At 37.0% G+C, this 14,318-nt stretch overlaps 1 protein-coding gene across 1 annotated transcript in view; it reads right to left on the bottom strand.

Moving 5' to 3' along the window:
* Positions 1-14,318, bottom strand: part of LOC124366104 (probable serine/threonine-protein kinase fhkD) — a 119,634-nt gene that overhangs the window by 51,111 nt on the left and 54,205 nt on the right. The window contains exons 2-3 of the mRNA XM_046822358.1: positions 8,295-8,507; positions 7,140-7,278 (exon numbers count right to left, since the gene is read on the bottom strand). Coding sequence (XP_046678314.1) covers positions 7,140-7,278; positions 8,295-8,507 — 352 coding nt within the window. The remainder of the gene's footprint in view (positions 1-7,139; positions 7,279-8,294; positions 8,508-14,318) is intronic.

The following is a 14,318-nucleotide window of genomic DNA, read 5'->3' as shown; positions in this document are numbered from 1 at the left end:
GCCAGTTCGTTCTCGAGATATCGACAGACAGACAGACAGACATAAATCAATATTTTCCAGCCCCTCGAGTGATAAGCTCCATTAAACATTTCGTTTGTAGGTCTGTTCGTTCTCGTGCAGAGAGACAATTAAGCAGACTTTGAGAAATAAAATTTTTCCAGCCCCTCATGCGGTCGATAACGCTCATCCAATAAATCAACAGTTAAAGGCAACCAGCAACAGTTAAAGTTAAATAGAAAGTAGTTTTATTAAGGTTAATATATCACTGCTAATAAACATAATATGTACACAGGGTGTAAACCAGGACTATAAAACAGAGTAACCAGTAAGTAATATGTACCGTCTACGACTAAACGAGGCAATTGTAAACTGATGACTCTTCTATTGGACGACGCAGTGGTGTAACCTGCCCGAGGATGGCGACCACCGTAAAGATATGTCCACTGCGCATGCGCCGAGACAAACGAAGAGTGCCGCGCAGGCGCAATGTTCAGTGACATGTAGATCCGTAGAGATAGCATTGTGCGCGCGATAGTAAGGCCTTGGTCAGCCACAGATTCGGATCAAGGCAATAAGCCTGTCAGACGACGGCTAATGGGCAGACTAATCAAGCGATCCCTTCTCCAGACAGTGACATCGGCGACTGCAACCTTCAAACAGCTTTTGTTGACCGCTCATTGTTGATTCAACTAGGATAACAATGAAACTTAACATGTAAGTCAGGTTCTAACCTGTTGATTTGGCGCATACCAATTAGACTTTGTATGGGCGTTATTTCAAATCGTTAGCACTGGAAATAAACTGATACAATGGAGTATTGAAGGACTCGAGCGAACGTTAATGGTGGCGCACGGACGGATTTGTTAACCCTAAAATCAATAGAGCTCTACCTTGGACCAAGACGACCTCTTCACCAAGTTTTAAATCTCTAGGACTTTACTATCCAGGGTTATCGCACAGATCAGTAATTGGACAGACAGATAGACTTACTATCCTTTGACCTTTTGACTAAAAGATCAATAGAATTTCTCTTTGAACTAGGAGAAACCTACATACCATATTTAAATTCTCTGCAACCTTCCTCTCAAGAGTTGTGACACAGATAGGCAGTCGGAAAGACAGACATACGTACTGCCTTGTGACCTTATCACCCCAAAATCAACAGCGTTCTTCCTCGGACCGAGATGAACCCATATACCAAAACTCATGACCCTAGATTCATTTTATCAGGAGTTATCGCACAGGTGGGTGGATAGACTACATATAAGGCCACGATTTAAGGAAGGGTGTCGTCATTAATAATTAATTTCACAGAATACAAGTGCTAAGAAGATCTGATCGAAATCCAATCCGGACGCTAAACCAAGGATGGTGGTTTACCATTGATTTCTGTTTAGTGACTAAAACATACCACTATCTCTAAAATTATTATTCTAATCCATGAGTGTTTTAGTGGCATTGTTGTTTTAGGATATATAATCGTGTGCGTATTCGGCGCTCGTGCCGTGTGTTACATATAACGTACTGTACAACCACTCGAATCGTGTTATACGATCGATACACGCGTTTCATCTGAATAACTTTATTTGACTGCATCTCATATTAGGTCTACATGAGCAGTGTAACGAGATAAAGCTGATGCACATATATTGTTGATGATTATACTAAGAATGATAGTGTTGATAGAATAAATTGCGTACACAAAGTACCAAAGCACATCCTCTTTCGAGGTCGAGTTCTAATCAAGTTTAAGATTCTGCTAAGTGAGGTTTGTTTAAAGATTCTTACTCCATCCTCTTGAGCTTAAATCTTTAAGCTGAGCTGGATACTGAAATCTGTATCCTATACTCACCTAATGAGATCATAATAAGATCAGAACAGCCAGCAACTTCTGTACCGTTATGAACCGCTTGTATACGACGAGGTTGTAATTCTTTATGGATCCAGGCTACTCAGCAAAACTTGCTGTGTAGAGCGCACCTCTTAGGCTATGTCCATGACCTGTTGGTTCTAGTGTTCACAGAAATTAATGTTAGTGGAGAGCTACAACATAGTCGCTTTCTGTTAACTACAGTAGTTCAACTCGAAGAGTATGTTCTTCCCCAAAGAACCTCTTTAGTATATCTACTAGAACAATAATACCACTAAAATAAATCAAGGATTAGAATAGTAATTTTAGAGATAGAGAAATATTTTAGTATGAAACTCGGTACCATTACGTCAACGGGTTATTTAAATTTAAATTGTACCATTAGACGATATTAGTTTGAAGAAATCAGGTTTTCCCTCTTTGATTGGGAACTTCCCCTTTACTTGATTCCATCATGAAACGTATAATGGTAAGCATTTAGAGATTTTTAATACTGAGGAATATAACAAACGCTAAATAAGACATAGTTATAAAACGAAACGGGCTGAAACAGTTTACAAATAACATTGGGCTGAGCAGTGATCCTTGTGGCATTCCAATCACAGCGGGCAACAGACCTGGCGGAGAGCTTATATATTGGCTGCACAAGGTGTGACGGCAAGAGAGGTGTAGACAATCAGACCGACGCAGGTGGACGTGGATCGTGTAATAAATCCTCAACTGCAGCCTGGCACAGCAGTGGTTCCGGGAATGAGTGACAGGAACGGATTGTCGCGAGCCTGAGGGAATGTCTACTGATCGTGCTTGTGGATAGATCGTGCTTGCAGTCACGACTGGTGATAACATTTAAAACTCAAAGACTTCGTGCTTTGCAACATAAAGTTTGTGGGGTTTTAACATTAAATGGGGCTTAATGTCAGGTTGTAAATTGAAAGTAATAAGGAAACAGGATTTTTTCGGATATTTGCCATCGTCCAGTGAAACAAAAAATCAGTAACACTGCGTTTCGAGATCTGCAATCTGATCACTTCTTCAGGTAAATAACTAACCAAATACATAATTACAAACTAGGTTAAAATAAACAAATCATACCAAAGCGTTGTGGCAAGCCTAAGGAAACACAACCACCATTTTGTGTGTCAACTTCACTAACTCTAAAACATGTACTTAATAAAAAATTATACAAAACACTAATCTGAACTACAGAATACAGGTAACAATACGTCTGCGTTAGTCTACCAACCACCTACGACTGACCAGAGGCCAACGTAGGTGGTTGGTAGATGAATGCAGACGTATTGTAGTTCAGTTAAAAAAAATCCTGTTTCCTTCACAATCCTTCCATCGTTAAAAATAAACTTCAAACAAAGAAAGTAATAAATTAAAATATATCATAATGCTGTGTTCTGTTAAGAAGTGATTCTGGATAAAACAGGGTTATACAGATGAACACAAGTTATACAGAGATTATGTGTTCATCTTGCTTATTATATATAATTTAGTACGTATCAGAATGCCAAACATATTTCCTTAGCTTCAAGAAAGTTTCAAGAAGATTGTGTAGTAGTTAAGGTTTGGATTTTTAAAATTAAAGCACGATAATATAAATTTTAATATAAACAAATGAGTCTAACGAGTGAAATCAGTGGTTTATTCACAACTGATGAGACTAAATGAATATGACACGTGTCTGACATTTATAATCCGATCAGGTATCAAACTCATTAATTTAGATGCCTGGGATTGACGAGCATGTTCTATGTCAAAGGATTTAAACTGTCTGGGGCTTGAGTGAGCTATGTGAGTCTTGTGCCAAGAGTGTTTTTTTTTTTTAAATTACACTCGATGAGCTCTTTGCTGATTTCAATACCGGTAATCAATATTAGAAATGAATAAGAGGTGGTTTTGATGAAATTTTTTAGGTGACGGATTGATGAGATTTGACCGTCACATTGATGAGAGTTGTTCCGCAAGTATTAACAATGCGAAATAAGTTAAAATATATAGTTTCATAGCACCTAATTAGTAGGAAGTTTGAGCCTAACTGATGTGGAATCAAGAAAGCCGCCATTGTGTGAATGATCTGACGCTTTAGCCAAGAACAGTTCATGCGATTAAATCAGGTTATAGTCAAATTTGTTTAAGGAGAAGTCGATACATTTTTAAGCCTTACTCTGTCCGTCCTCATGGGCCACTGGTCTGTGTGAGGATCTTATCAAACAGAATAAGGGGGAGAGTCGATACAGTACAAGGTCGATGGTACTGATAAAAACTGCAAAGGTCACAGACAGGATTCGAACCTGCGCTATCTCTAACTCAGACTGAAAGTCCAACGTGTTAGACCGCTCGGATATCGGCAATCCTGGAGTGATAAGATCAGACACTAAACATTCAGATACCTAGGATACTTTAGATATAATTTGTACTAGATATAACAAAATATCACAACATTGCGTGAGGGAGGTGGTTATTTGATTCGTTCCTGTATCTGAATGGGATTTTACTTATCCTGTACATGTAGGAATGTGGGTGGATGTGAATAGAAATTCGTTTAATGTTCTTCTTATCAATAAACATTTCTCACTCATTTACTTCCTAATTGTATTACCACTAGCTATTTCTTCTCATATAAAACAATCTAGGAAGAGATTTGGTTTGTCTGAGATTTCGGCCCCTAATTACAATCTGAGATTGTTTGGATCCCAAAATAAAAAAAATCTAAATTCCTTACATTATTTTTGACATTTTACTTATTATGATATTATGCTTCAAATATAACAAATATTTTAAATAGCACGTTCGTTCAAAAAAATTATACAATTGAGTGAAATTGTTGGAATTTCAGTTATGAAGTGGTATTACTCGTATAATAATCATGAATAGGGTGAAATTGCTCAATAAAGTCAGGCAAAGCATTTTGTCACGTTAAAATCGCTTATGTGTAGAACGGGGTGATAAAAATGCACTTACATGTAACGTCCCGGGCAGTGGTACTTGCTGAGGGCATTATTTGGGTTTACAGTTGGACAGTAAGTCCTGAAATTTTATGCCCACATAAAGTTTCGCCAGTTGGGCGTACTAGGGAGCAAATCCTTCCCATTAGAGGGAACTTTGATAACGCGGGTTCCGCTCTCTATCAGGCCGTAAAGGAGGCCGAACACCGCTCGCTGTGGACGGGAAAGGGCTGGATTGATAGTTACAGTTTTTATAGATCGTAAAGATTTACGGTTTGTTTTATCTTTACAATTCTCCATCCGACATTCTGAGGTTGTTTCCAAGCTAGTTAAGTGTTACTGACGTGAAGGTCGGATTACTAGTGAAAAATGAGGTTGATAGTGAAATAAAAATGGGCGTGAATTTGCTCTGCATGTTGGATAGAGAAACGTTAAAATTTTATTGTTCACTAATAAAACGTTTAAAACCTTTTAAAACGTTTAAAAGCGTTTAATACCCCACGATTTATAGTCAAACAGAGTTAAAAAACATTATATAAAATTTCAGATTTAGTACAAAAACACATCGGCAAACCTAAAAAGAATTTCAAAAATAAGTTTTTTAAGCATTCAATTATAATAATATAAATTCGAAAGTGCCTTTGTTTGTTTGTTTTGCTTTTTTCCGTAAACTATTCAACCGATTGTACTTAAAGTTTTACATGGACATTCTTACGGTCCCTATAATGAATATAGACCTATTTTCATTTCGAAAATCCCTTCGGCCTAAGCCCCAATGGTTTTTAAAGTAGTGAAAATCCCATCTTGGCATCTAACGTTGTGCAATCTTAATTAAAAGAACCTTTCAAATGAAATGCAACTACCCTGTGTATTTGCTGTTTTGTAACATCACAACCGTATGTTTAATTACTTTAACCACTATTTTAAATTTGTTTACATTTATAGTGCGCAAGATTTAAAAGGCGTAATCATTAATTTTCATGCTGATTTTAGATTTACAATCATTAGGTCATTAGGTAAATACAAATCTAACCTAAGCAATTTCCCAAAAACAATATGGGAATACAGAATTTGAATCCGAAGATTCCCTTTGAAGCAGTCGGCAAGAACTATGCTAGATGAAAGTTCGCTGTTTCTGTTTCTTTTTTACTAATGTCCTCATTCCAGCCCTAACTGTTCTCAAATATTTAAAATATTATTCAGTTCTAAAAACAAATATAGTGTAATTATAATGCAATTTTAACTGTACATATTTGGCAAATATTAATCATTAGACATAAAAAACAAAGCTAGTATCTAACTTTTAATTTAAATTTAAAGGCCGTTGTAAAACCCATCTTAGATGCCTTTTGACAGAAGCAGAGTTTTCCGATCTGTGTATGTACGTGTATGTATATTTTCTTGATGGGGAAACAAGGAAAAATCAAGTATGGGACAAAATAATAAGTATCAAATAAATTACAAAGGCCATAATATACACTTTTGATGTATTTTCTTGATCGTGGCAATAAGACAAACTCAACATTGGTCACTCGAACCAGCAGTGGTCATACATGTGCTACGCCTACTGAATTGCGTGTAAAGATGTGGGTAGCAGCAGATATACCACTAGCAGTGCAGATATAAAAGACATAGTCTAACTTTTACTTATATGTAACTAACATTGTAATATATGTATTTATTAATACTGAGTACATTTTGTTAATGTATGAATCAATTAAAGTAAAATAATTTCTACAAGATTAAATCCCATAGACGGTGTTCTAAGCTTATTTCTTATATCAATCAGATAACGTTGATATAAGAAATAAGCTTATTCTATCAGTTTGATCTATACAATTTCAAGGACGTCAAGAACAATAAAAAAAACTCCATTATAACACCCCTTATTATCAACCGCATTTTCTGTTCACGAGTTCCTCTGTTGCTTGTATTCATCTGCGTTGTTCTGATTACGAGTATGTGACTGTTGCCATTTAATCTACACATTGTCTTCTTTTAATAAATACCACAGATAAGGGTAAGGGAAGGGGGGCTCACGGCGCCCAAACACCCCGAAATTTTAAAAGGGCAGACATCTAAATAGCAACCATTATATTTGATGCTAGAGAACCTCATTATTTATGAGGTCCTAACCTTCAAAAATTTCACGGGAAAGGGTTCCTCATCCCCTATTTTTGAAGTGTATTTTAAAGTGTATTTCAACCCAGAGTGTCAGTCTCCACCGGAAATAATTTTAAAAAATGTATGCCACTGGTAAATACTAGAATTGGAATTTAAATAATAATTACGACTCTTATTTAGGTTTGCCCTACCTTGATATCAAGGTGCACAATTTTACGGTGATGCAGGTAGGCGAGTCCCTCTACAACGTGCTGGACGAACTTGACCACGTCCGACTCGAACGGGACCAAATTGTCATCAATGATGGTCTGCATGTCTCCTCCAGGGGCGCTGAAATCAGAAACTCCAGACATTATTTGAGTCTTCGGTTGAGTTAAATGAGAGGGGAGTTACCACAAGTTTAAATAGTCATGGATAAAACAATAGCCATTGTGAATTCCTACAAATGGAGGCAAATAAGTGCGCAGATGGCCAGACATTAACTCGAGGGCATTCAATACAGTAGAGGCAACGTTATTCAATTAAATGCCCGAGGATATGCACAAAGCTGTCATATTTACATCCAGATATCTGCTGATCGCAAGTAATGGCCTCTTGTCCGATCCGACCAGTAGAGCCACAGGGTACCGCTGATTAACTGGTCACAGACCGCACATCTCGACTCCCTTATTTGCTCCTGGATAGCGTTCCCTTCTGTGCTAACCACTAATGGCTACGCGTCACGTGTCTATGTATTATTCAGCCTCGCATCTCCAGGCTCGACAATATCGTGTGTCTTCGCTGAACAAGACGAGATTGTGGTTTACAGGTCCCAGGCTTCCTATTTGTGGTCAAAACCTCGTCTGTTGCCTCACTTGATGCACTGGGATATTTATGGCACCACCTGACGAGAACGTATCAGATCAGTTCAGGCGTTTTTACCTTACGAAGAAGAAATGGAGACATCTGGTCTGGAGCATTGACATCTTCGGGGAAGAATTCCCCCTTCTCTTCCTATGCTCTCCAAAATGTTATGTAACCCAACTTACTTGTACTAATTTTAATCTATAATAAGTAGTATAATATCTTTTTATTCGTAAATCCAAATATAAATCAATATACCTTAAACTAGTTTGCGCAGAAAAGAAGAGGTTTGTGTTCTTACTCCAAGCGAACCAGATAAAAAAACAAGATCCTTATAAAAATATAGTAGAGCTTCTATTGTCACACATTAGAGACCAATATGAACTACTCATTTGTAGGTGTAAACGGGTGATTGTACAAAACCTAATAGAGATCAATATTAGTTATTTTCCAGTGAAACAGTAAACTAGCGATAGATTGAACTAACTAACTGTGTAACTTACAACTCCATCACGATGATGACCTCTTTGCTCGACTGGAAGACATCATGGAGGCGGACGATCCTGGGAGAAGGCGAGCAAAGCGACAGCAGCGCGATCTCGTGGTGGATCTCCTGGGTACAGTCTTCGCCGTAGCGCGCCCTGCTGGAGAACTTGGCGGCAAACACCTCCCCGGTCTCCCGGCTGCGGCAGCGGCGAACATTGGCAAACAATCCCCTGGAAGATGACAAGGTATGAGAAAATCATTGTGTAAGTAATCGCGCACGCCTTAACAGTAACAGATGATTTTTGAAAAATGGAAGAGAAAAGTCAAACCATTCATCTGTGCGCTTTTTCAGTTTCACGAATACTGGATTACGCGCTCACCTGTCGCATATTCTGCCAAACTCAAATTGGCTTAAAATCATTTCCAGCTTGTTATTTTCCACTCAAGTATTTAGTTGCAATGTCTGATATTGTTCATTGAATAACTATTTGTAAACTTTTACCGATAAACACACGAGACAGAAAAACATTGGACTTGGCAATACAGATTCATCGCTAAGATAAATCATGATAATGATCATAAACAATGCAACCGCATAAAATTACCTCCAGAAGATGATTAAAACATGGTATATATTTTCTGAGACACTGATGTCTGCGCATCAAGCAATAAAAATTCACTGACGCTTTTTGTTTTGTTCGAACAAAACTGTGCAATTGTGTGCCAAACGTACTTAAAGTGTGGGAGAGTTTAAAACAATGCAGTAAGCTCTGTTATAAATTTAAGAAGCCGTCGATTTACAAACCAAATCACTCGAGTGCATAAACAAACCTGAAATTGTCAAGAATAATGGCTCGGAGGTATTTTACGAGACGTTAAGCCCAAATAGAGAGTGTACTGAGTGACAGAACTGGCACAGGAACTTGCATGCGTGTACGAGAGACCTTAAGTATTCAGGAGCTTTGCTTGGTAAGGAGGCAGTCGATCGTTGTGGTAGAATAATTAGCTTCGGCTGAAATGTAGAGTCTATAGATCACCGGGGTCAATTAGTAGAACATGAGGTGGATGGATCGCTCTAGAACCTCCACTGGACAGTCGATAAATCACTCAGGCCTCTAGAGTCCGACCTCTCCTGTGACTCGAAGACAAAAACGACACAAGCTCATCTACAGAAAAGTCCCGAAGAGGATGGAATATTTTAATGCGATTATTATAAGCAAGATGGTCTGCTTTATGTTATGACGATAAAAATGGCGGGGTTCGTTGTAAGTAAAATGCCACTTTCTGACTGTTCGAATAATGACTAGTGTCAAAGACTAAACATTTTTTATTTACCCTAAACGTAACAAAAAACCACTTACGGAAGTTTTGATAGTGTTTCTCCAGTGGCAAAGAACCCTTCACGTGTCTTTTAACCAAGGGTTTTATAAAATGCACGTTTACTTCAGTTATTCGTAAATAAATACACTAGTATTTTTAATGATTATATTACTATATGTTTCAACAGGTTTATGATTCATAAAAACTTTACACAATATTGTAAAGTGTACTTTAGATAATAAGTACGATCGCTCGTCCTGACGTTAATTGTGAGAAACATGTCATTCAGTACCATTGGTACCAGTGAGTTTTGTGTACCTCTGGCTGCAAACCTACATCTGATTTGTGATGATATCGCGTTGTGGGAGTTCCTTGTTTATATTACGATTGTTCGCTACATTGCAATTTACCAATTTACTCCCTCACAAAGGTTCCTCGAGTTTTATTAGTTTTTAGCGATTAGAAAACATTTGAAACAGTAAAGTTTTTCATTAATTGGGAGGTGGTGAGCGTACAAACAAATTACTTATTGTTTTTACGCAAGTCGGAAAAAGTGAAAGTTTTCAGTGTTGTGACTGCTGTGAATAGCAGGACAAGATTGTACTGTGAGAAGTTATTAGGGATATTTTTTTTTTAAAGTGGCATTATTATTGTTTTTTATCATGAGTGAAAACGTTACAGAACTATTATTATCTAATAAGTATGTGTCAAATACAGTCAACTTTCGATCAGTTATATCATTTTTTGACGTGACAACGTCTTAAATCAGGTTGCGGCTCGGAGTCACTGATGAAAAAGTGTAACGCTCGGTAACGTTACGATGCCCGTCCAGTGGGTCCGCCGCACGGGATCCGTACGGGATAAAGCAGATAACTGTGGGTCCGCCGAACGGGATAAAGCAGATAACTATGTTTATTCGTGAAAATGTGGAGTGCTTAGATTCGTCATTTACAACAACTACAACAATAAAGGTAAATAATTGTACACTGATATTTCATTATCGTAAACTATGATTGATTGATTAATTGTTAGATTGACACAAAAGTTGAGAAACTGAGTTTATAGGTTATGTCATACTATTGACAAATGTTGATAGTGTTAAGTAAATTATTAGTTTAAATCACTCTGCAATCAATCGTAATTCAGTCGATTGAGAAGAAACAGCGCGTATTGCTAGTCAAACATTTAAAATAACAAATTATAACCTCTAACCTGTCATAACAGTGCGACCAAACAAACGAACTAAACCGACCAATCACCACGCGCGAAGTTAGAATTTAACTGTGTTTAGCAAGAATTCCAAATTCCAATCTTAGTAAATGTTTTATTCAACTTTACCATTTACAATAACAAATTTTAATTAATTTCAAATTATGTACAATGTTTTAGTAAACAAAATATATTTCTATAGTTAAAATTTGTGCAATTCTTATTTTCATTCAATTCCTTGTTCCTATTGTGCAATTTAATAATATTCATATCAATAAATATGCTACCGAGAAAAAGACGTTGTCACGTAAAATCTTCGCCCGTAAAACCGACTTTACAGGCAACCATAATTTTTTACACTATTTCTGCACAATGATGTTGGTTTCTTTACCTTACCGAAATTTCATTACCAAAATATTTAATTCCATTTCCAATGAACAAAACATAAAAATGCTATTTTCTTGTTTAGGCCATGAAGACCAAACACATTCAAAACAAAGTATTTGTTTGGTAATTCATAAAGATTTTAGAGTAGCTGTCATCCTTCTTAGTGAAAGTGATTTTGCATATTTATTCAAAGATAACATTTTTTTTCAAAAATACCTTGTTCAAAACTCTTACTTATGTTTGAATACACATATTTGTTTAAATAAAAATTTGTATTTTATATTTGACCATAAAACCCTAAAAATCATAAATAATATGGCAAATAAAATATATTGTATTGTATATTGTATAACAATTGCTTATCTTAAAAATTAATTATTTAGAATATATAACACTTTCAACAGGGCTAAACCTGAAATTTTAGTTTGGGTACTGAGTAAGTGTTTGGTTTTACACATGACAAATCCAACCAAACAACAAGAAACGCACAGTATTTTGTCGTATCATAATATTACAACTCTTTCTGAAGAAATCAGTATGCAAGACTGTAGGGTAAATATAAACTTAATTTTTATACAAGTTTTTGAAGTGAAAGTGAGAAGTATTGCCACGTGTAGTGTTAACATTTTATTAGAAGCCGACTGTACAGGTGGTCATATTTATTTTTCATCGTAGAATTGTAGCAGAATTCTAATTTTAAAGATATAATTAACGTTTTTTATATATTTTTATTGTTTAATGAATGAATTTTAGTGTTTTTATATTATTTTTCTTCCTGAGGTTGTTCACTGGTACATTGTTTTAGAGCACAAGGGTGTCGTACTACGCCCATATGAACGATTTTATCCTTGATATCTCTTACTCAGATGACCTTGTACATCGGGTTTATACCAACATTTCGTATAAACCTTTTCAGGTATGTTGTCGGGTTTTGATTAATTGCAGTAATTTTAGTTCGATGATTAGTGATATGGTTGTTAAAAACTCTAAAAAACCAAACATTTGGGAAATCCGCGGGTAAAAATGAAAGGGAACCTTTCTCTTGGTTCCGATCCCAGCAAGGACTTACATGTTGTTCTGTATGGTTTGCGACAAGCAGGTGCCATGTCATAGTGCACGAGCCAGTCGTGATCTCACTGATAGAATCAGCTGATATGTATCTAGGCCAGTCTCTGATTGGTCGAACCCGCCCACCAATAAACATAGCGCTAAGGCCTCACTGAACAGCTGGCCTTCTGACTCCGTGATAACCGATACCACTGTGCCACTGTCGCTGTTCGACCGCCACCATAATGAGGAATAATTCTGCCCAGGGTAGCCATGCGGATTTATGGCCCGCGTTAGTGTCTGTGAAAATTATGCGACCTGGCCTCGCGCTCGATTGGGTCGAAACTAGTTAATGTTACCGATCTTCCGCGGAAGGTCGTTTTACAGCGTTGACATGCGAGGCAGAACATATTCTGAGTTGGTCGAGAAGATTGTTGAACACTTAGTAAAAGCAATGGTTTGTGACGGAGGACGAGGCAGCTCAGAGTTTTCCGGTTAAACACAGATGCTACAACTCAGAGTGTTGGCTTCAAACGGACAACAAGAAATGCGACTTACATGAAATAATAATAGAACAAATTGACAGTAAAAAATTACCAATATAAACAAAAACACAACTTATTTATTCTAAAGTATCGAGTTTGAATTCATACAGAAAGTATAAAATCGTAAAAGATTAAAAACTACTTACGCAGTTTATTTAAGCTTATTAAGGAGAAAAAGGAAATAGCCGCCATAAAAAACAATACAAACCTCTGTTTGGTTATTCGTTACAAACGCGTGTGGATTTATTAATTTTAAATGATTCATCATAGCAATTCTAAAAAAATGGATATGAAAGTGGATTTTTTCACTCAATGTTGAACAACCAATAAACGATTGTTTTTAGTTTGCGTAAAATCGTTTAGTTCGAAACGGATTAGCTCTAGACAGTGGGGCTAAGTCTAGGTTAACCGATGTAACGTAATTTAGGTTAATCCTAATTTCGATCGGAGCATTAAGTTTCTAAAAGCTCGAAATAGAGCTAGAAGATTACAAGTCGCTTAAACAGGATATCAGTCTTATAGTCTACTAATGATTCCAATTTACACGTAATTTGTATCCGAGTCTGTTATCATTGAAAATTGTAGTGGCGTAATATAATGTAACATGATTGTTTATAATATAGCATTGATTATAAGGAAATCGAATTGGGCCCAGAACGATCCCTCGGGGCACTCCGATTATCCTTGCTGGACGGATATATCTCGGTGGCTTCTATACCGAGTGTGCGCACGCGTGTGGGCATGCGCGCATGTGGGTGGCAGTCATGCCGTATTTAAATGAGCTCACTTCGCTTTATTATCAGCGCCGCCGCCACAGTCCTCCTAATCACAGGCTGCACGATTCTGTGCCGTACTCCTGCCACCATTAACCCGACCTTGGTGACGAACGGGGCAAAAGAGAGGCAGTTAATGGCGCCGCGAAGCCTTGCTTCCGGGTTTATTACCCGCTCTTTGGAGGCGAGTCCTTCATTTTACCGCGTTAATTTTGCAGTAAACTTATAACAGATCTATAATTATAGTGATTAAACACTCCTCTATGTACTAAAAAGGGGTTTTTCAAACAAGATGGCAAGGAGCAATAAGATGCTTATGAATAAAGTATCATAAAAGTTTACAGCTCTAATGACATATAATATAAAACGTAATTTTTAAATTATTCGCTCTCACTACCTAAATGGTTCACTTCTGCAGTTATAAAAGTATATGACTGTGCTATTTATATACTCATAGATTACTTTAATATGGAGCGATACTTAATCGCGCAGTTCAAAAACGCTCATCCGATCAGAACACATGTCTACTCTATTAGTGAATATGTGGCTAAAACATAAATATCTGTGCTTAAATGGATACCGTAGTACATCGATTTCGAAAAGTGTAAAAACCTGATGAAGTAATATACTACGTTTGCAAATATATGGAGATACAGTACCCTGGACTGTTATGTTAACGGAGTACAATGAAAACCTAGGCGCATAAGTTCGACATCTGCAATAGTTCTAGTAGACTACTGGTTGCTCCTGCCTTTCCGCT

Source organism: Homalodisca vitripennis, chromosome 7, assembly GCF_021130785.1.
Source record: "Homalodisca vitripennis isolate AUS2020 chromosome 7, UT_GWSS_2.1, whole genome shotgun sequence".
NCBI classification, from domain to species: Eukaryota; Metazoa; Arthropoda; class Insecta; order Hemiptera; family Cicadellidae; genus Homalodisca; species Homalodisca vitripennis.
This window is presented reverse-complemented; position numbering and strand designations above follow the sequence as displayed.